Source organism: Hyperolius riggenbachi, chromosome 3 (assembly GCF_040937935.1).
Source record: "Hyperolius riggenbachi isolate aHypRig1 chromosome 3, aHypRig1.pri, whole genome shotgun sequence".
In the NCBI taxonomy this organism is placed as follows: domain Eukaryota; kingdom Metazoa; phylum Chordata; class Amphibia; order Anura; family Hyperoliidae; genus Hyperolius; species Hyperolius riggenbachi.
In genome coordinates this window covers 248,094,108-248,115,964 of record NC_090648.1, presented here as the reverse complement: position 1 = coordinate 248,115,964, position 21,857 = coordinate 248,094,108, and the positions used below count along the sequence as shown (strand labels likewise).

The 21,857-nt window shown below is 42.7% G+C and overlaps 1 protein-coding gene across 2 annotated transcripts in view; it reads right to left on the bottom strand.

Moving 5' to 3' along the window:
* Positions 1 to 21,061, bottom strand: part of LOC137563538 (2-oxoadipate dehydrogenase complex component E1) — a 44,855-nt gene extending 23,794 nt beyond the window's left edge. The window contains exons 1-7 of one of the 2 annotated variants that reach the window (XM_068276125.1): positions 20,823 to 21,061; positions 16,053 to 16,208; positions 13,025 to 13,236; positions 9,574 to 9,768; positions 5,029 to 5,298; positions 3,363 to 3,534; positions 52 to 250 (exon numbers count right to left, since the gene is read on the bottom strand). In XM_068276125.1, coding sequence (XP_068132226.1) covers positions 52 to 250; positions 3,363 to 3,534; positions 5,029 to 5,298; positions 9,574 to 9,768; positions 13,025 to 13,236; positions 16,053 to 16,208; positions 20,823 to 20,997 — 1,379 coding nt within the window. In that variant the 5' untranslated portion in view covers positions 20,998 to 21,061. Of the gene's footprint in view, positions 1 to 51; positions 251 to 3,362; positions 3,535 to 5,028; positions 5,299 to 9,573; positions 9,769 to 13,024; positions 13,237 to 15,412; positions 15,489 to 16,052; positions 16,209 to 20,822 lie in introns of those variants that run through there. The other variant, XM_068276126.1, reaches the window with a different exon arrangement.
* Positions 21,062 to 21,857: the final 796 nt, after the last annotated feature.

Genomic DNA, 21,857 nt, shown 5'->3' with positions numbered 1-21,857 from the left:
GGTCATGAATTATCCCCCTTAAAAAATTCACAACAAGAACAGAAGCCTTACCGTATTAACTTGTACATTTCAGGATTGGTAAAGAAAGGTTCATCAAGCTCATTATGGCCCCACTGGCGATAACACAGCAAATCTACAATCACATCTCTTCTAAAGAGCCTTTGATATTCAACAGCTAATCTGGTCGCTCTTAGGACTTCTTCTGGAAAATCCCCATTGACATGGATTATAGCACTGCCAACTATTTTACCTAAACCATGGGAAATGTAAAATTAACTTTTAGGAACACAAGCAACGATACACTGAATATTTATGCTACACTAAACGACAATTGTGAAAGAACAGATCTGAATCCCCTGAATTATCCTAACACTTGTGTGAGTAGCAAAGATGCAATTTCCTTTCAAAAGAACAATGAATCTCCTACTCTATATGGATACATATTCTTTGATGCAAGCCAGGAAGAAATTTCTTATATACAAAGAGTTTAGGCTCCTATACAAATGTGTGGTGCTGTATGCAAAAAAGTAGTGAGGCTACTTTGTGGATTGCTAATTAATGCAAATTTTCTATTTATATGTGATAAAAAAAATATGCAAGGGTAGACTAGGGCTTTAAGCTAGATTGAATTCTTCTTGAGGCAAATGAAGAAAAAGTCATATGATGAGTGGTGGTGGAAAATACCGTTAAACTTTACTCTATTTCAGGCTGTAGACTTCAAAGCATAGACTGGAAACTGGAACTACCGTAACCTTTTGCTCTTTCAAGTTCAGCAAACACAATAAGTGACTATATTTGCAGAGAGCAGAGTTCACTTTATGAGTGAACCTTTTCCTCCTGTCATGCTGTAAATGGCAAAAATGTTTATGTCGGTAATAACCTGAAAAGAGTGAACCAGCAAAGCAAGCGATACACACCAGGATTACTTCTAAAAACTAACCTAAATGTTTCACGCTTTAGATATACAGGCAGACAGGTAGTTTGTAAATTTAATCCTGTGTTAAACATGGGGAAAGTGGATAATTCATTTCCTTTTTGGACAACTCTGGATTTGGACATCTAGGTCTTGATTCATTAAGCTGCATTATAGCTGCAGCACAAGTTAACCACTTCAGCCTACAGGGTTGAAATTTTTTTGCATCTGAGCAACTTTCACCTCCCATTCATTTGCCAATAACTTTATCACTACTCAGCACAACGAATGGATCTATATCTTGTTTTTTCCGCCACCAATTAGGCTTTCTGTGGGTGATACATTTTGCTGAAAATTAATTTATTCTAAATCAATTTTAACAGGAATATTAAGAAAGAAATGGAAAAAAATATTATTTCTCAGCTTTTGGCCGTTATAGTTTGAAATTCATACATGCTACCATAATTAAAACCCATGTACTTTATTTGCCAATTTGTCCTGCTTATTACACCATTTAAATGATGTCCCTATCACAATGTATGGCGCCGATATTTTATTTGGAAGTAAAGGTGCAAATTTTCAATTTGCGTCCATCACTATTTACAAGCCCATAATTTTTAAAAAATATATTAATACACTCCTTTGACATGCATATTTATAAAGTTCAGACCCTTAGATAACTATTTATGTTTTTTTTTTTTTGTTTGTTTGTTTTTTTAGTATTGTAAAAAATTTTTGGTGTGGGAGGTAAACAGTTATTTTTTATTGTAAAAAAGTGTATTCGTTTAATGTAAAATGTATGTGGGTGTAGATTTACTATTTGGCCACAAGATGGCCACAGTCAAAGAGTCCTGGGAGCGACCAGGAAGAAGATTGAAGCAGGAGAACTTTTTGGAAAGCAGAAAAGCTGCAGCGCCTGGAGAGACGCTGTCGGCTTTTCTCCGGGAGGGGGGGTCCGATCAGTGAAAGGGATCTATAACCCCTTTCACTGTTCGCTGGGCTAACGGCCGGTAGTGGGAGCGCGCACGTGGGGGGGGGGGGGCGCAGGAGCGCGCGCGACCCTTGGGAGTGCGCGCAGCCTAACTGGACGAGAAATTTCATCCAGTTAGGCTGAAGTGGTTAAAATTCAGTATCGCGAGGTAAAAATCAGAACGCACATGTTACGTAGTAACAGTTGCACTAATGAAGTATCGTGGTCGCGCTTATTCCGCTTGCACTACTTCACATCTCGCGGTAGATGGAAGAAGCGCGCATAATTTAGGAGCGCTCGCTATGTAGCACTTCCGCGCATAGCGTGCGTGTGAGGACTTACCTCACGATGCTCAATTTTAACTCGCACTGCTGCTATCATGCAGCTTAATGAATCAAGACCTTAGTATGTATTTTTCGGACTACAGTATAAAATGCTCTGGATTATAAGACTCGCCTAGGTTTAGAGGACAAAAACCAGGGGGGAAAAAAAAAAATGTATACTGAACCTGGGTGCATCCATGGTGCAGGGTCAACTAATGGAGCTCCTCCTTCCAAGATGTCTACCCCTAAGCTACACTGCCCACACATTATAAATCACACTATCCCTCTGCAGGGAATCACAAAACACACAGCCCAGAGATAATTGCATACATTGGATACAGAGAGCTGCTTACTGCAGTGTTATGGCCCGTACTCACGGGCTGCAAAAGTGGCCTGTCGCCAGCACACGTGAGCGTGTGCGCGACAGCTCGTCGCCAGGTCCCTCCGCGTACACATGCCGAAGAGGGACCAGCTCTGCGACGGAAGCTGACGCCGACGTTCCTCCCCCGCCGCCGGAAGCACCGTATTGGAGTAAGAGGTTGCTATCGCTAGTCCGCATACTCACGCGGACTAACGACAGCTGCGGCGGAGTTGCGGCGGCAACTGTCGCCAGGCGATTGACCGCGCCAATTGCCCGGCGACAGCAGCGACGAGCGACGGTTCGGGGTGCGCGCGCGTGCAACGGCCCATACTCACGGGCGACCTGTCGCCGCAACACGTGCGCGCCGTGTGTTGCGGCGACAATTGTAGCCCGTGAGTATGGGCCATAACACTGGCTGTACAAGCACACAGCTGACACCATGCCCCAGGTCTCGACCCCTTTCATGTCCCTCATTTTTCTTGGTTTGGCGATGCCTGTATATAATCTGGGCATGCCAATAAAGCTATTTTGGATTTGATTTGACAATTGTCGAATCATGTGCTTCACACAGCTGCCCAAGTGTCTCTGAAGTTGTAGACACTAATAAAAGAGAAGGAGAAGGGAGTATTAGCAGCTTCAGTGACACCTCTGTGGCAGCATCCTAGGACTTATGCTTTTGCCACTCTTCAGAACTCTATTTCTCTTGGACACACAAGCACTGCCTCTTTTTTCGGTTTTTATCTCAGATCCTGCAGATGTAACAATTTTAATACAAAACCACTCGGCAGCACTCACCAACATCGCTACAATACAAAGAAGATCTGCCTCGATCTGAGGGAGTAGTGTAACCAAGCTGGTTATTTACAATCAGATGAATACTGCCACCAATCCGATAGTGAGGTAGACTGGAAAGTGTAAATGTTTCAGGGACAATGCCTTGGCCAGAAAAAGAAGCATCCCCATGTACCTTTAAAAAACAAAAATGCATAAATATCCACAACAATATAATTGGAATGGCTGCAGGAAAAGTGCAGTAGCCAACACTCAATGAAACCCATGCCCACACCTCATTAATTAGCCTCACTTAAAGGAATACTATAGATACCCAAGTGTTCTAAAATGACAATGTGCAAATAATGTCTAAGTAGCTGTGTAAAAATGTTCCTACTATTCATGTTAAATATCAGAGGCTGTAATTTATTGAGGGTAGGATTTAGCTATATTGGGACAAATCAATTGCAGAAGGGGTGTCTGCTTCAATGCACAGCCAGAGTTGCATATCAGACTACAGAAAGCAAATATCAAACAAATCAACTGAAAGCAAAAACAGTATGAAAAGCTGTGAGAATTAGTTACATTTCCTCTGCTCTCTTCAGACACGTCAGTCAGAAACACAGCACACAGAAGCTGCAGCTCTTGGGAGCTCTCTCTCTCTGTCACACATAGAGCTACAAAGAGTTAACTGAACAAGTGTGAGGGGAATTTCCCCTCTCCTCATGGCTCAGTCAGCCGTCATTTTTGGCGTCAGTTAGGGCTCGTTTCCACTAGTGCGGTGCGAATCGCCGGGATTCCACCGCTGACGAAATTGCATGCGGATGCGATTCCGCGTGCGGTTTTTGCCGCGATTTCGCATGCGATTTCGCATAGGCAGGGTATATGCGAATGTAACCATGTCACTGCCTGGTTCAATTTACATTAGTTTTCATGCGAATTCGCACGCGAAATCGTGGCAAAAAAAAACCGCATGTGAGTTTTCCCTATCAAATACATAGCCTGCGAATCGCCTGCATTCCACACGCAGGCGAATTCTGCAGGCTCTACCGTGCAGAAAAATTCTGCACAGAAAAACGCAGGAAAAAAACTGACAAGTGGAAACAGGGCCATCCACTTGTATTGGTTATGTGAATCCGCATGCAGACAACGCATGCGGATCCGCTCTAGTGGAAACGGACCCTAAAGCTTGAAAGTATTTTGCTAACAGTAAACAAAGAAGTTGCTACTAAAATGTATACACCAGTACTTAGCAGCACTTCCCAAACAATTCCTGTGTCAATTGAAAAAAATATGTGAATCGATAGTATTCCTTTAACCAGAAAAAAAAAAATTGACTTTCCTGAACTTTATCACAGTTTCACCATATCCCAATTCTTGAAATGTATCATTATTGAGGTCAGGAGACTGTGATGGCCACGCCAGAACCGTTAACTTTTTTTTTGTAGCCAATGATGGGTCGATTTGGCCTTAAGTTTGGAATGTGTGTACATCATCCAGTTATGTAAACCTTCAATTAAATGCCATTTGGGTGCTTCCACTTGTCATTATGATGTAAAGAAACAACACAAGCTTGTGATATAAATAGCTTCACCCAACCACTAACTATGAATAATGGGCATTGTCAGTCATGCTTTCAAAATACAAAATAAAAAAGGACACATATACCAAAATAAAAATAAGTACTTACCTGAAGGCATACAACTTTGTCTCCAGGTTGTGCAAAACTATCTGCTGAGTAATCTCCATCCGACAGAGACTGCTGTCTTGCCCGGGTTTTACCAACAGCTACTGGGTTTATGGCTTCCAAGTGCGATGGGTTTGGGAGCATTGTTACATGGAGAGACTTGTCAGAACCGAAGTCCAAGTCCACAGAGGAGGTCAAGTGGGAGAGAACATCACCAATTGCTGGAGAATTTTCTGGAAACTCACTGAGACCACGCATTTTACGAAACATCAGCTACAAAAATAAAAATTGTAAATAAATTCGGCAACACAAATACTATTATTTCAACAGAAAGAGCAAGACAAGATTAAAAGCTGCCCCAAATAATGCAACTAATGCTAGTTAATCAGTGGGCCCGAAACATCTGTGGAACATATGGGAATAGCAAACCACAGAGCAGCTAACAGAAAGCTCACATAGCTACAGTAAAACATGCATGAAAGCTTATACCACATCATGTGTTGATTAAAGGAAACCTGAAGTGTGTGTGTATGTGTAATAAATATATATATATATATATATATATATATATATATATATATATATATATATATATATATATATATATATATATATATATATATATATATATATATATATATACATATATATATATATATTTATATTAGATAGATAGAGTGAGTTTCACTTACCTGGGGTTTCTGCCAGCCCCCTGGAGTCTCCCTGTGCCCAGGTTGGTCCTCAACGATCCTCCAGTCCCCTGCTGTGACTCACTTTTGCCGACTTGCAAGTCGACGTCCACTGCACCTACACGGTCCTGGCCACACTTGTCCTTGTTTGAATGTACTGCGCCTGCGCAGGATGCTCCTGCCGACGGGAGCATGAACGAGGAGACGTGCACGGCCAGGGACACGCAGGCGCAGTGGCCGGCAACAGGCTCAGCAGCTGAAAGTGAGCCGTGGCGGGGGACCGGAGAATTGTTGAGGACTGGTGTGGGCACACGGCAGCTGCAGTGGGCTGGCAGAGAAGTGAAACTTTTTTTTTTATAGATACTTTAGGTTTCCTTTAAAGGTAAAGGTAAATAAAAAAAACAAAAACAAAAAAAAACTTTAAGCAAACTGTCATAGTTTACATAAATACTGTCTATGCCCTGTTTATGGCCACTTATCCATGCCAGGGCATAGATTTCAACTCCCACCAATCTGGTGCCACTGCAGCCAGCTCACTCTGCTGTCACAGTGACAGCAGAGCTTCCGGATCTCAGTCAAGATCCAACTCGTGATTACTGCGAGCAAATAACAGTAATCACAGGCTCAAACAGGGAAAGGGCATCTCTGGTCCTTAAGGGCCAAATCCCTCTGGTCCCGAAAGGGTTAATAACAAGAACAAGTTGCACCGCTATACATAACATAGCACAATTTTAGGAACTAACTTGGTTTTTCAGTTACAAAAACACTTACTCAAAGGACCATGCTATTGAGAATGATGGAGAAATTTAAAGGAATACCGTATATACTCGCAAGCAAGCCGACCCCCCAACTTTTACCTAAAAAAAAAAACAGGAAAAAATGATTGACACTCATATAAGCCAGGGGTAGGAAATGCTGGCCGCGTGATCCCCCCCAGTGTGTCCCAGTATAGCTAGTATAGTGCCCAGTATAGCTAGTATAGTGCCCCAGTATAGCTAGTATAGTGCCCCAGTATAGCTAGTATAGTGCTCAGCATAGCTAGTATAGTGCCCAGTATGGGTAGGTAGTGTCCCAGTATAGCTAGTATAGTTCCCTGTATAGCTAGTATAGTGCCCAGTATAGGGATGGCAGTGCACAGTATAGCTAGTATAGTGCCCAGTATAGGTAGGTAGTGTCCCAGTATAGCTAGTATAGTGCCCATACAGCTAGTATAGTGCCCAGTATAGCTAGTATAGTGTCCATATAGTGCCCAGTATAGCTAGTACAGTATTTTAGACTAATGCTGCGTACACACCGGCGACTACGGTCGTTTGAAACAGCTAATTAACGATCATTCCGCCGACAATCGGGGAAAGAACTTTACCAAACGATCATTAACACGAACGACAAAAGAACGACATCGGGAAGATGGAAATATCCAACCTGACGGATCGTATCTACCGACAATCGTTACAAAACTATAGTGTGTACAGACATCGGCCGAGAACGATCGTTACAAGGGCCAATGCGCCTGCGTTGAATTCTGCCCAGCTTCAGTACTTGTTACATTGCTCATTTCAATTAAACTTTGTACTCAAGTTAACAATCATATATTTGTATCTATTGTAACTCCATGTCAGTGGGTTTTTTTTTTATTTTATATAAATATGTACGTAACATATCCTTCTGATCGTTCTTTTCTGCGAGAACGGTCGTTAAAATGTGTATGATGATCGCTGCATCCCATCGTTGCATTCCAATCTTTCCGATATCGTTCGTCTGGTAACTATCGTTCCTTGCAAACGATAGTTATCGCAAATGTGTACGCAGCATTAGTATTCGCAGGTCTGTCTGTCAGAGCAGTGATGACCAGGCAGTGGATTTGATTTACCCTACCCATTACTACTGTGTGTGTATGGGAGTGTCTGATCACCTGCAGGGTGATGGTCTCATTAGTGGGAGCATTTAGGGTTTTGACTTCCCAGCAACCTTTGCTGCTGCATTAAGCAGTCTTGCTTAGTTCTAAGTGCAGCCTGGTGCACAGCTCCCTGATCCCAGTTCCTGTCCTGAGTTCCAAGTTTCTGGATTCCATGCCTGCACTTGATTGGCTGTCGGGCTGTCTGCTGACCATATTCAAATGGTGGATTTCTGGCTGAGAGTGAGCATTTGCTGATACGTGGTTAGAGAGGAGTGTGAAGTGAGAGGCTACCTGCACGCAGTGCACCCAGCTAGTGACATAATCTTCGATCCCCCCATCACCTGAATGTTGCTGAACTTATGCAATTCCTGCTAAATTTGGTACTGCAGGCAGGGGTGTATATCATTGCATTTGATTGGCTGACGGGCTGTCTGCTGACCATATTTAAATGCCAGATTGCAGGCTGGGAGTGAGCATTTGCTTCTCATTTGTTTTGCATTCCGCATTATAGAGGCAATGTGGGTGAATCCTTTGGCAGCAGCAGCAGCACCAGGGCTCACCTGCACTCCCCTTATTGGCACTTCATGGGGATTCAGGGGGCCCGGGCAGTGGCAGAGCTCGGGGCCCCTGCCATGTGCACCAGTGTTTGTGTTTTTAAATTCCATGCCTGTTCCTGTCCTGAGTTCCTGGATCCCATACCTGTATGCCTGTTACTGTCCTGAGTTCCAAGTTCATGGATTCCGTGCCTTTAAGTCTGTTCTTGTCCTGACCTGTATATCTGCATATCTGTTCTGGAGTATACATTACCTGCATACCTGTTCCTGGATTTTGCTATTGCATTGAACATTTGATGTACCTGCTTTCACTTGTAAATATCACCATGCATCAATCCTGGGTGTCTGCATAGTTGGGAGTCTCCACTGCCCAGTGCTCAACTAATCTTGACATGGCCTCAATTCACTAAGCTTAACTCCTGTCTTTAATAACTCTTCAGTGCTGTTTTACAGTTATCACAATTATATCACCATGGTGATAACTGTAAAACAGCTCAGAAGAGTTATTAAAAAGACAGGAGTTAAGCTTAGTGAATTGAGGCCATAGACAGGAAGAGGCAGGTTTGCCGTGACGCTCCCTCCTATCAACCTCCCATTCCCTTCTCGCCTCTTTACTCCCATTAAAGGAACATCATAGCTGCAAAAATAAATGTACTGAAATATGGAGCAAATGGAGTGCACCTGGTAATATACATGATACATAGAAATTAATCCTTACTGTTAAATACCCTATGATCATTGAAAAACAACAATGGTTTTTGCCTTCTGCAAAGTTCATGAGATTTTAGGTTATATTATTCAGAACTAGAATCATAGTGAGGGCCCTTTTCCACCAGCGCGTTTGCGCTGGCTGAATCGCAAAAACGCAAACCGCTAGCGATTTTACAATCGCTACGGTTTGCTTTTTAACATGGGAATCGCGGTAGGTCATTTCCACTACCGCGATTCGTTTTTGCGGGGAACGCGAACGCGCGGCGGAGCGATAATTGCCGCGATTTTGCTATGCAGTGCATAGCAAAATCGCGGCCGCGAACGTCGGGGAATCGCCGGTAATTGCGATTCAGCAATCGCTAGCGTTCAGCATGAACGCTAGCGATTGCTAGTGGAAAAGGGCGAGAATTTAATGAATGCCTTAAAAAAGGCTAAGATAAAGATCCCTTGATTGTAACATTACCTCATATGCCTTCTGTAATGTTGGAGGACTACTGTATTTTACAGAATGCAAACAGCACTGGGGTTGTGTGTTGGCTAGTGCTGTAATGGCCAATATATGTACATAAAGTTCACCCCATTAGGCTAAACTTATTAAAAAATGACATGGTCACATAATCCCGAGAAGACAATCACATAATAAGTACTTGAAAAGTAATAAAAGTACACACACACACACACACACACACACAATTACCTCTGGGGGAAACTGAAGAAGTCCGGTTAGAAGATTGAGCCTTCCTCTATGAGGCATTCCTATGACCACATCTGTCACACCACTGAAAGAACACACCTTAAGCATTTCATGGAAGAATCCCATCATGCTTTCTGCTCCCTCACCACCATAGCGTTTTACAGTGGAAAATTTGGTCGCTAGAAAATGATCAAATTCCTGAACAAAACAACAATGAGCATTCAGAGATTTGAACAAAACAATAATGAGCATTCAGAGATATGGCTAAAAAGAAACAAAAAAATACAAAAACAAGGAGTCTAGTATAAAAAGGAACCCCTACTGTCATGCGTTTTGTCAGTCTGTGAACAGAGTATAATAAAAAATCTTTAGCTTTATAAAATGACAAACATAGGGTTCTGACCATCAGAACCACAGGACACTGGCTGGAAGAAGAGCTGCGTTGAGGGACAGATAGGCTGCCAGGGGCTGGAGGAAGCCCCAGGTAAGTAGATTTTTTTTACCCCAGACCTCTCCTTTAAGTGTATTATCCAGGTTTCAACTTCAGAAACACTTCCTATATCTATATATTACTATAAATTAGTATATAGCCCCCAACCTCCCAGTGATGCTTAGCCTAGGCTGTTTAGCTATGTAGAATCATTCTCCCAGAGCATTAACCTCCCTTGTGGTAAGGACGAGGCTGACTCCTTCATAATAAAAAAAAAAAAAAAATACTTTCTAGAAACAGTATGGAGGAGTCAGCCTGTGTAACAATTCTCCACACTGCAAACTGGCCTCAAAAGAGTTATAATGGTGTATGTGCACCATCTACTGGCACTTGCACATATTACAGCATAAAGAAAATTCAAAGTTCTGTTAAATTCTACACAAATACCTGTATTGAATCTAATATCATACTGTATATTGTACAGAGCATGACACTTATTGCCACACTGGTCTGAACTCGGCCGTGAGAGACTATAACCAGGGCTGTGGAGTCGGTACAAAAATCTTCCAACTCCGACTCCTCAGTTTATGAAACCACCGACTCAGACTCCAACTCAGACTCCGGGTACCCAAAATGGCTCCGACTCTACAGCCCTCACTATAACAACCACCATGGCTGAGAATTGGGCAGCAGACCAGATTGTGTACAGCGGCCCAACGACGATCGCTAAAGGTGGCCACTAACGGTCCAATTTCTAGCGAAAAATCGTTCGAGCGATCAGAAATTCTGATTGGATTGGTTGAAAATAATCTCAGTTGATGGGCACAATTGATTATGAACGATTATAGAAATAGTCGTCCGATTGGATTTTTGTCAAACCAAAATGTGCATTTTCTTAATTGGTTGTGATAGATAGGAAGCAAAGATTGGTTCGTTGATGGTGTAGTGAACAATTTTTCTTTGAATCAGAATTTCTGATCGCTCGAACGATTTTTCCCTAGAAATTGGACCGTTAATGGCCACCTTAAAGATCTGGCATGTCGGATCTTTGGCGGTGCCTGAGCATCACCCAACGGCACTGTTCTTGGCACCTCCCCACCTGCTGGAAGCTGCTCGGTAGGACGTGCTTGTCGTCCCTCCACCCCCTGCATAGCAACAGATGCGTCGGCAGCCAAAGGCGACAGTGTATAGACATGTCATCAGCCTTTGCACGCGACACATCTTTTGCTCTGCAGGTTGAACGGAAAAACGACAAGCGCGTGTAACGGAGCAGCTTCTGGTGGTAGGAGCAGCAAGAACAATGTGCTGTGCTCGAGCATTGCTAAAAGTCTAGCACGCAAGAACTTCATGCAATTGTTGTGCGGCCGATGTAGACACACAGGTCTGACCATAATGACCCTCGCCATGGCAGTCGTTATAGTCCGCCACTCAGAGTTCAGCTCAACATGTGCATGGACCTTTAGGACTGGCTCAGACGGATGTCCTGCAGAAATTGAACGCCAGGTGGGTTAAAATGAGAATTAAATGCCCACATGGCTACTAAGAAAATCCAGAAATTATATTTTTCTCAAAGACTTTCTCTAAATTGGTAATGACTGATGTCATAACAGCTCAACAAATGCATATGAGACTATTGGTACGTACACACTTGCGACTATGGTCGTTTGAAACAGAAGCTTAACGATCGGTCTGCCGACAATCGGGCAAAGAACGTTACCAAACGATCATTAAGTACGACGACGAACGAACGAACGATATCGGCACGATGAGAAAATCCAACAGGACGGATCATATTGAATGACAATCGTTACAAAACTATAGTGTGTACAGTTCTCTGCCGAGCATGATCATTACAAGGGCCAATGCGCCTGCGTTGGATTGTGCCCAGCTTCCGTACTTCCTGTGTAGCACGGCCCGTAAAGATTGTTACATTATAAATTTCGAACAAATTTTGTTTTCAACTATCATATATTCTTATCTATTGTAACCCCGTGTTTGATTTTTTTTAATTTTATACAAATATGTATGCAACATTTCCCTCTGATTGTTCTTTTCTGCGAGAACGATAGTTAAAATGTGTATGATAATTGCTGCATCCCATCGTTGCATTCCAATCGTTCCAATATTGTTCATCTGGTAACTATCGTTCCTTGTAAACAATCGTTATTGCAAGTGTGTACGTACCATTAGAAGGATCAATAGAGTTGGGAGTTTGACTATGACAGAAACCCAGAACACAATCAGGCACTAGGCAATCCAACTGTAGGTACATCTAATGCTGGCCATACATGCATCAATTCACCACTAATATGGCAATACAATCTTTCTCTGGTTAGAATAATATTCAATCTTTTCCAAACATGATTGTCACATATCCAAGAGATTTGTACTAAATGAGGAGGTATACTGGGACATTAGTATACCTTATCGGATGATAGATTAGCCCACTGTAGGGGGTTGGAGGACTGGATTATTTAGTTTATACACTGTGCTTAACGTTTGATTGTAATAAAATTGTATGAATCACTTAAAGAAAACTCCCGAGGTGGGATTTTATTATGCTAGTGGGGCACAGAGGCTGGTTGTGCACACTAACACCAGCCTCTGTTGCCCCATGGTGTGCCTCCAAGACCCCCCGGAGCGCCGCTATACCCCCCGCAGTGCTGGCGACACGCCAGCACAATATTTACCTAAGCCTGTCTGTTAGCGCCGCTCCCCCGCATCGGCGCTTCCCGCCCGCGTCACTTCCCTCCAATCAGCGGGAGGGAAGGGACGCGGGCGGGTAGCGCCGATACGGAGGAGGCGGGGGAGCAGCGCTAACAGACAGGCTTAGGTAAACATTGTGCTGGCGACACGCTGCGTGTCGCCAGCACTGCGGGGGGTATAGCGGCGTGCAGGGGGGTCTTGGAGGCACACCATGGGGCAACAGAGGCTGGTGTTAGTGTGCACAACCAGCCTCTGTGCCCCACTAGCATAATAAAATCCCACCTCTGGTTCTCTTTAAGTTAGAGCTACTCCGATTACCTGACATTGCAGCATCATTTTGGCAAGATTTTTCCTCTCTTCAGTAGAAAAAGTCTCCTTTTTCAATTCTTCAAACCGTTTAGAGAACCACTCTCTTTCTTCTAAACTTTGTAACTGACTTATCTCAATGGAAAGATGTCCACAGTAAGTGTGATCTAGGTAAGCCAAGACCTCCTCCAGCGTTGCTTCCTCCTTTCCCATATTCAATAATCCTATTAATGAATGATATAGAACAAGGTTTCAGCAATTGTTGCTGTGCAAAGTTAGTTTGGCAGGAATGCAAAAGTTGAAGCTCAAGTTCAGCCCCATAAAAGGTTAAAGTGTACCTGAGAGGGCCAAAGTAAGGGCTGGTGCACACCGAGCGGCTTTTTGGGCGTTTTCAGATCCGCTTGCGGCTGCGGATCTGCTTGGTCAATGTATCTCAATGGGGTGGTGCACACCAGAGCGGCAGGCGTTTTGCAGAAACGAAAAATGCCTGGGTGAGGCATTTTTTGGATTTCGGATGCGTTTCTGCCCCAATGTTAAGTATAGGAAAAACGCAAACCGCTCTGAAAAACGCCTGTTCAGAGCGGTTTTGCCGGCGTTTTTGTTACAGAAGCTGTTCAGTAACAGCTTTACTGTAACAATATATGAAATCTACTATACTGAAAACCGCAGCAGCAATCCGCAAAACGCCTCATAAAAATAAAAAAAGCGTTTAAAAATCTGCTAGCGTTTTGCGGATCTGCTAGCGGGTTTTGGTGTGCACCAGCCCTAAAAGATTTTATACTTACCTGGGGCTTCCTCCAGCCCCATGAGCACCGATGCACCTCTCACTGTCCTCCCGATTGCCTCCGTTCTCCGGCTGTCGGTCCCGGTAATCTTGCTCGGTCTGGTCAGTCTACATTACAGGACTGGTAAGATGCCCTGTGCGCAGCTGAGACAGTGTCTCCTTGCATTTAGGATAGAATCAGCTATACATAATTCATTAAGTATACTTAACCCCTGGCAGGCTGATTAAATACCCTCATCGCCACTGATACTTGTTCCAAATGCCAATCTCCCTTACGCTCCTTTTTTCATCTCATTTGCGACTGCGCTTTAATACTGGTATATTGGAAGAAGCTTACCAAGTTCTTACATGACAAAATGAGATGCCCTGACCAAATTTTGTGCCTCTTAGGTCTTATACAGGACCACAGATCCAAAATCCCCTCAAATCTTTTTCTCTGAAGCGCAACGCTTCAGAGAAAAACATTTGAGGGGATTTTGGAATCCGTGGTCCTGCATACGGGAAGAAAAGAGGTGGTGTGCAAATAACTTGTGCCCTTGCCACCAACCTTTGAGAACTCTCTACCCTACAAAAAGCTAGTATATGTATGTCGGGGAGCAATAAAGACATTTTACTTAATATGGGACAGATTGAGAAACCACCCGAAATAACTAATAAGGCCCTGAGTCAACAGCATATGTTGCAAATCACGGGTCTGAATAGATTTTAAGAGATCATAATTTTGGCGACTACCTCAACTGTTAATCTAACTCCTTTAATTGTATAACTTTAGCCTTGCATGTTCCTGTTTCACTACTACCTTACGTGGCATGTACTTTGACTGCTGCATGGTTGGCTGGTATTCTGGGTTTAATACAGGGCTGTGGAGTCAGAGCAATTTTGGGTACCTGGAGTTGGTGGTTTCAATAAACTGAGTAGTCTGAAGATTTTGTACCAACTCCACAGTCCTGGTAAGAATTAGACTAAAGGCTCATACACACATCAGACCATAGTCTTTGGAAAATGAAAGATCACAGACCAATTGTACCCCCTTCCATGTAGTATGAGAGCCATACCTACACAGTCTATTCTATGGAGCTGCACTCCCCATCAGACAGAAATCTTGGCAAGATGCTGCACACACAGATGATGTACAGACACAAAAGATCAGTATCTGCAAAAGATCTGTTCCTGCAAAAGATCCATTCCTGCAAAATGCATTCATAGTCTATGAGATCTGCAGATCCTCATACACACCTTGTTTAACAGACATTCATCTGCAGATCAGATCCACCAGGATGGATTTTCAGATCTGCAGATGATTGTCTGATCTGCAGATGAATGTCAGTTAAACAAGGTGTGTATGAGGATCTGCAGATCTCATAGACTGTGAATGCAATTTGCAGGAACAGATCTTTTGCAGATACTGATCTTTTGTGTCTGTACAGCATCTGTGTGTGCAGCATCTTGCAAAGATTTCTATCTGATGGAGAGTTTAGCTCCATAGAATAGACTGTGTAGAGTATGGCTCTCATACTACATGGAAGGGGGTAAAATTGGTCTGTGATCTTTCATTTTCAAAAGACTATGGTCTGATGTGTGTAAGTGGCCTAAGGAGTCAGAGCAATTTTGGGTACCTGGAGTTGGAGTCTGGTTTCATAGACTGAGGAGTCTGGGTTGGATGATTCCACAGCCCTGGTTTCATAAACAACATGCATCATTATTAACTGCTAATGTTAACTGTAATTAACTGTAATATTGTGCATTTGTTTGCTTTATATCTGTGTTTGTCTTGACTGAAGATTTCGATAAAACCCTGTTTTGTTTACAAATTATTATTTTTTTATTTTTTTTTAAAACAGCTGGAAAAATTGCATTGTGGGTATGGACCTTAACTTGAATGTTTTATCCAAGTGGTAGTGGAGAGGCCAGCACTCAGGTGTATTGTTCTAAGTCGATACCCTAGGGAAAAAAATTGGCTGAAGTTCCACTATTGTCCTGAGCTGTGGAAGTATTACTATCTACTGCCAAAATAAAGCATTCTACTTTCTGTACATGTATTCAGTCTACATAAAGAATTAGGCAAAATTGATGCCCCATAAAAATACTTTTAGCTCATCCCTATATCCAGTTAGGCAACTTAATATAGGAAGGCAATTGGATTGCTTAATTTGTACCACCAGATAGGTGGAAGTTAAGGCTAACTGTGCTATGTCCAAAAGAAAAATATACATTTAAAACATAATGAAATTAAATCATATTAAAATTTTATTTCACCTGATGTAGAGAACGGTCCCTGTAGTCCTTCAGTAAGAATCTGAATTTCTGGTACCATATTCTTAAGTACTTGATCCGCAAACAGTGGGTTGATTTTGGCAGCTTTGTGGCCATGCTGACGATAAGCAGTAACAAGTCTTGCAAGACCATGATCCACTTCAAAACAAAAGAAAATTATGCGTTTAAACAAATCACCAGGTCCTAAAGTCATAAAACAAAAAGCAAAGTGAAAGATTTCATTCCAAGCTATTTAAATATTTTATTGAAATGCATGTATGTCATGAACTGTTTACTTACCAGGGAATGTGCAATTCTGTCAGTCACGTGTGTGATTTGCAGCCCTGCTGTACTGCACAGGCAGCACATGCACTTAATTGAGCTTATTTCTTCCCTCAGGCTCTGTTCTCCATACAACAGTAAACATTTTTTTTTTTTTTTTTTTTTGTTTCACCGCATTGTTAAATTGACAGTGAACTGATCCTATTTTGTAAATGGAATCCATTCACATTTGTCAGTCTGCAATGGATCCGTTGCGGTAAGCAGATTGCACATCTGTGCTGTCAATTAATTTCCCGGACAGGCAGATGCATTTCCCATATAGCCTATGGCTGAAAATGCAACTGCCCCCAGCTCCAGCCAGACCACAGCAGATCAGAGTAGACACTACACTCTCTGCTCCCGCTGGCTGTTCAAGGTCCAATTGCAGATAGGATCCCAGCCTCAGTGTTGTACAGTACTGTAATGTCTTGTGCAAATGGTTATAGGCTCCCGACTCCGCAGATAATCCAAAATATATACGGTGGCCCTGAATCTTTGTGATGCATCAGCAAGAGATGCCAAGTACCACATCAATACTGCTAAATGCAGAGCTTTTGGTCTCTTCCTTACCCCTCCCACACCATTGTGTGCCATCTCTTGCTCGCATCCAGGACTTTACATGAGCATCCTCCCTTATCTGGAACTCTCTTCCACAGCCTGTACGTCATGCTCCAAACCTGGACATCTTCAAACGCACTCTTAAAACACACCTTTTCAGACAAGCTTATAACATTCTATAGCCCTTATTTACTTATCTGTCACAATGTAATCAGAGGCAAAGGGTCACTGCCTCATCCATCCTCCACCCCTTACCTAGTGTGTCCCCCACTACCCATTAGATTGTAATCTCGCAAGGGCAGGGTCATCCTCCTAATGTTTACTGTTTTTGTAACAATATTTGTGCTGCTTGGAACTCTGCTGTAATTTGTTAGTTGTATCTATGTCCCCCTTGTCTTATTGTGCTTTGTAAAGCGTTGCTGAATATGTTGGCGCTATATAAATAAATATTAATAATAATAATAATCTCTTCTCCCCACTGCTTTGCAATAGAACCTGTATGTAGCCTATAGGCTAGAGATGCATCTATAAAGCATTCAGAAGCCAACTGTCCCCTGAGGGACCGAGTCCCAATCCTAGTGGGTAACAGAAGTTGTGCGTGTGTACGCACCTACTCAAGGCCAAGACAATGACAGAACTTTTATTGTTCCAAAATCTAATTTACTAATAATTGTTTCTGAGCTTCCTACAAGACAGTTTGACTACAGAGATTGTTGGCTCCACCTCACGGATGAAACACAGAAAAGACGAGAAAAAAAAAATAGCCCTGCCCTGACAGTACATAAATAGTAACAGCCAGCACCAAGGACAGAGGAGAAAAAAAACTGTGAAAAGCAATATCCATCCAGGCAATACCAAAAGATCTAGAAAAGAAAAGGTGGGACATAGTAGAGCTGTGCTGAAAGATGCTTCAAAACACTGTTACTGTACTAGTAAGTCCAGGCTCATCTAGGAAGGAGAGGCCACAGACTGAAGCACCTTCTTGGCAAATTACATACTATGTTGAGATAGGACAACTGATAATGCCTGATGAGCTGAAGTGGATTTGTACAAGTTACTGCTAGACGTACAGTGCTGCCCATAATTATTCATACCCCTGGCAAATTTTGACTTAAAATTACTTTTATTCGACCAGAAAGTACTTTTTTGATGGGAAATGACATAGGTGTCTCCCAAAAGATAATAAGATGATGTACAAGAGGCATTATTGCGGGGGAATAAAAACGATCGGCTTTTATTTACATTTAAGCAAAAAGTGTCCAGTCCAAAATTATTTATACCAGCCTCAATAATCAATAGAAAAGCCTTTATTGGCTATCACAGCAAGCAAACGCTTCCTATAATCAGGGCTGTGGAGTCTCGGAGTCGGGGCAATTTTGGGCACCCGGAGTCGGAGTCGTGGTTTCATAAACTGAGGAGTCAGAGTCGTAAGATTTTTGTACCGACTCCACAGCCCTGCCTATAATTGCAGACCAGCTTTTTGCATGTGTCCACAGGTATTTTTGTCCATTCATCTTATGCAGCCTCAGTAGAAGCGCACCAGCGCGAAACGGTAGTAAATCTTCTCAGCCCCTGCACCCACCACATCGCTTTGCAGCAAACTCCGGTATGTGTTCCACATTTTATTCATAAATGTATGGATGCAGCACTTTGTGACCACGTAAATTGAATAAAGCAACTGAAGCAGTGCCGGCGCTCTTTCTTTCTCCTTGACACACATCTTTAGCAATGTGCTCCAAATATTTCAGGCTGGAGAATCTGCTTGCCATCACTCTGATCTTTAGCTCCCTCCTCTGATGCTCAATTGGATTCAAGTCAGGACTCTGGCTGGGCCACTCCAAAATGTTAATGTTGTTGTCTGCTAACTATTTCTTCCCTCCTTTTGCTGTGTGTTTTGGGTCATTTTTCTACAATAATGCCTCTCAAACATCTTATCTTTTGGGAGACACCCATGTCATTTCCCGTAAAAAAAAATAAATAAAAAAAATTACTTGCCGGTTGAGTAAAAGTAACTTTAAATCAAAATTTGACAGAGGTATGAATAATTATGGGCAGCACTGTATTTGATCAAATAATGTATCTGCCCTTACTGCCTAGGATGGGGATAGCAACTTTGGTGAATGTGCTTTGATAATAAAAGAAACTTGCTTACTTCACTACTCTAGGATGTTGCAAATGCCTCTTAAATTGGTGTAGCAATGGTCCTTCTAGAAACATGTGACCCATTTTTGGGGCCTGTGAATAAAATAAATAAATGGCTGGATCTTCTGAAATCCTAATGCTAAGTAAGGAAGAATAGATTGTTTGACCTTAGCAGGTTGTTGTCAGAACGAGGGAGAACTATATACTGACTTACGGTAACTAAAACATCTAGGGAAGTAACAGGATAAATCTACTTCCCCTTAGACAGCGGGTAAACAAATAATGGGCTTAAAACTCATATGCAGAGCTAGGGGGTATAGGGCTTTACATTAAAATGTGGAGGAAGCCACTAGATCCTTGCGGCTTAGCAACTGGTTGTGGATGCTTCCTCTGGCAAAACACTAATTACTGGTCCAGCATATTCCCAACAGGCATGTGCAGAGCCATAAAGTTGTGGCTAGCTCACATGCCAACACCTACCGGACCAGCATCATAATCCACCCGCCATACTAAATTCAAACTACTTTTAAGAAAAATAGGCATTCTTGTACTAAAAACTGACAGTGCCGGGGGAAGAATAAGCAGAGGTAACTTTTTTTCATTAATTCTGCATTTTTGTGTAAGGATCACTGTGGTAGCTGCAGACAGACTCCTGCACCAAGACCACAGTGATCAAAACAAGAATAATGTCACCAACATGCAATAAGGAGGATAGAGCACAGGTTACAACCGCTAAACACAGTTAGGTCCATAAATATTTCTAATACTTTTCTAAATATTTTCCCAATTTTGGTTCTGTACAGTACCACAACAAATTTTAAATGAAGCAACTCAGATGTAGTTGAAGTGCAGACTTCCAGCTTTAATTCAGTGGGGTGAACAAAACGATTAAATAAAAAAAAAAGCTATAGTTGCTACACATTTTAACACAAGTACACGCCTGTGCATGTGCAGAAGCGCCAACAGGTCGGCGAGCCTTATGGGCGGCCAGCAGGACACAAGGAGCACCAGAGCTGCGGCGAGGGACCCAGAAGACTTCTATGGGCTGGAAGAAGCCCCGGGTAAGTAAAAATAGATTTCAAGAATATACACCTCGTGTGTCTAATTGTATGCAGAATGCCCACTTTAAGTAGCATTCAAACTAGCAAAATAAGCATCTTATTTCTAGTTTTCAAATCACTGCAGGGGAGCAAAATCAGTCATGCCAAACAACTGCATAAATTATCAGGGACCAATTTGGATCTAATTTAATACATAAATATGACAAGTACAATTATCCTTTTATAGCAAAAATAACAGATAACTGGACCATGTCATGGTTAACCAAAATGCAGTCATGGATTATTTTGTTAATACTAGTAATTTCGTTTTAGTGTTGTTTTATATTATAGACACTATAACATGGAGAATGGGATACTTTTTGTTTTTGCAGAGGTGAAACTCCAGGGTCTCCAGCAGTCATATCTATGCCCCTTATTCCGATAAAAGAATTTTACTTGACAAAGCAGCAGACTGCACACACCTGACCTTGTTATTTGATGGCTCCCCAAAAAGTGTTTACAGAATGTTCGCGTCATTTCTACAGTTCTAAAGTTAGAAAGTAACTCCTCCCCCCTCCCTGTACTACTGACCTGTGACTGTCAACCCTGCTATGCATGCATGACACAAATACACACACACATCTCACAGACCGCAGGAATAGAATGCTCAGGATCTAGACTGCTAGTAGTAAAAGGCCCTTCATCCACACACCTGTACCCCCAGCCGCTGTCTCACAAGGCTGGAGCCGCAGCTGGCTGCCATGGACATCGCTCTTCTTCGGTCTGTAGCCATACACGCCACGCTCCGTGCGGTAACACCTGTGCAGGACAGGCCGCCACAGCACTCTCGAGGTAGCCTTTATGGAAAGGCTGAGACAGGCCGACATTATTGTCACCTAACCTACTGTCACCAGCCTGTACCGCAGCCTCAGCAACTCGTTCAAATTCACATTCAGGCGAGTGCGCACTGCGCAGCTGCCACCTAGAAAACGTGGTAAGCGCTGAAGGGTGACTCCCCCGTGTTCGCATTGGCTGGCATTGGGGGTGCGTTACAGACACTGGTGTGGAATGAGCCATGTGACTGTCAGCGTATTGTTGTTTGCCCTACGTCTGCTCTGTAACGCTGTAGAGGTAGAAGCTTCTGCTCATCTTATAAGCAGCAACGGTGTATCTTCTATCTGATCTAATCTTCCATTTAACAATGGTTAATTTGCATATATTCAGCAGTGGTGCCTGGGAGACATCTCAAGCTCACTCCAACCTGGATTATCGCAAATTCTTTCTGTTTTAAGAAAGCCAACTTTTGTTTTTTTATCTGAGAGGAAAGGCTCTCAAGGTTAACCAGTGAATTGATGGCTAAACTTGGCACTCCAGCTGTGCCAAAACTACAAATCCCATCATGCCTCTGTCTCCCAAGTTATGCTTAGAGCTGTCAGAGTATTGCAATGCCTCATGGGACTTGTAGTTCCACCACAGCTGGAGTTCCAAGGTTAGCCATCACTGTTATACACCCTCCCTCCTTCTACGGCACATCGCCTGTTTTCATTCTGGGTCACGCTGTGGGAGTGCTCTTGTGAAATTTAGCTTGGCTCTCCGGTGTAATTACAGTTTCTGCTGCCAATGTCATCATCATGAGCCATCATGCTCCTACGTCACCCTTCCTCATGCATATCAAAGAATTCCGAAGCAATAGCTCAGCTATTGTAGCTGTAGTTTTATCATTTAAACCACACTGGTCTTCTCTATC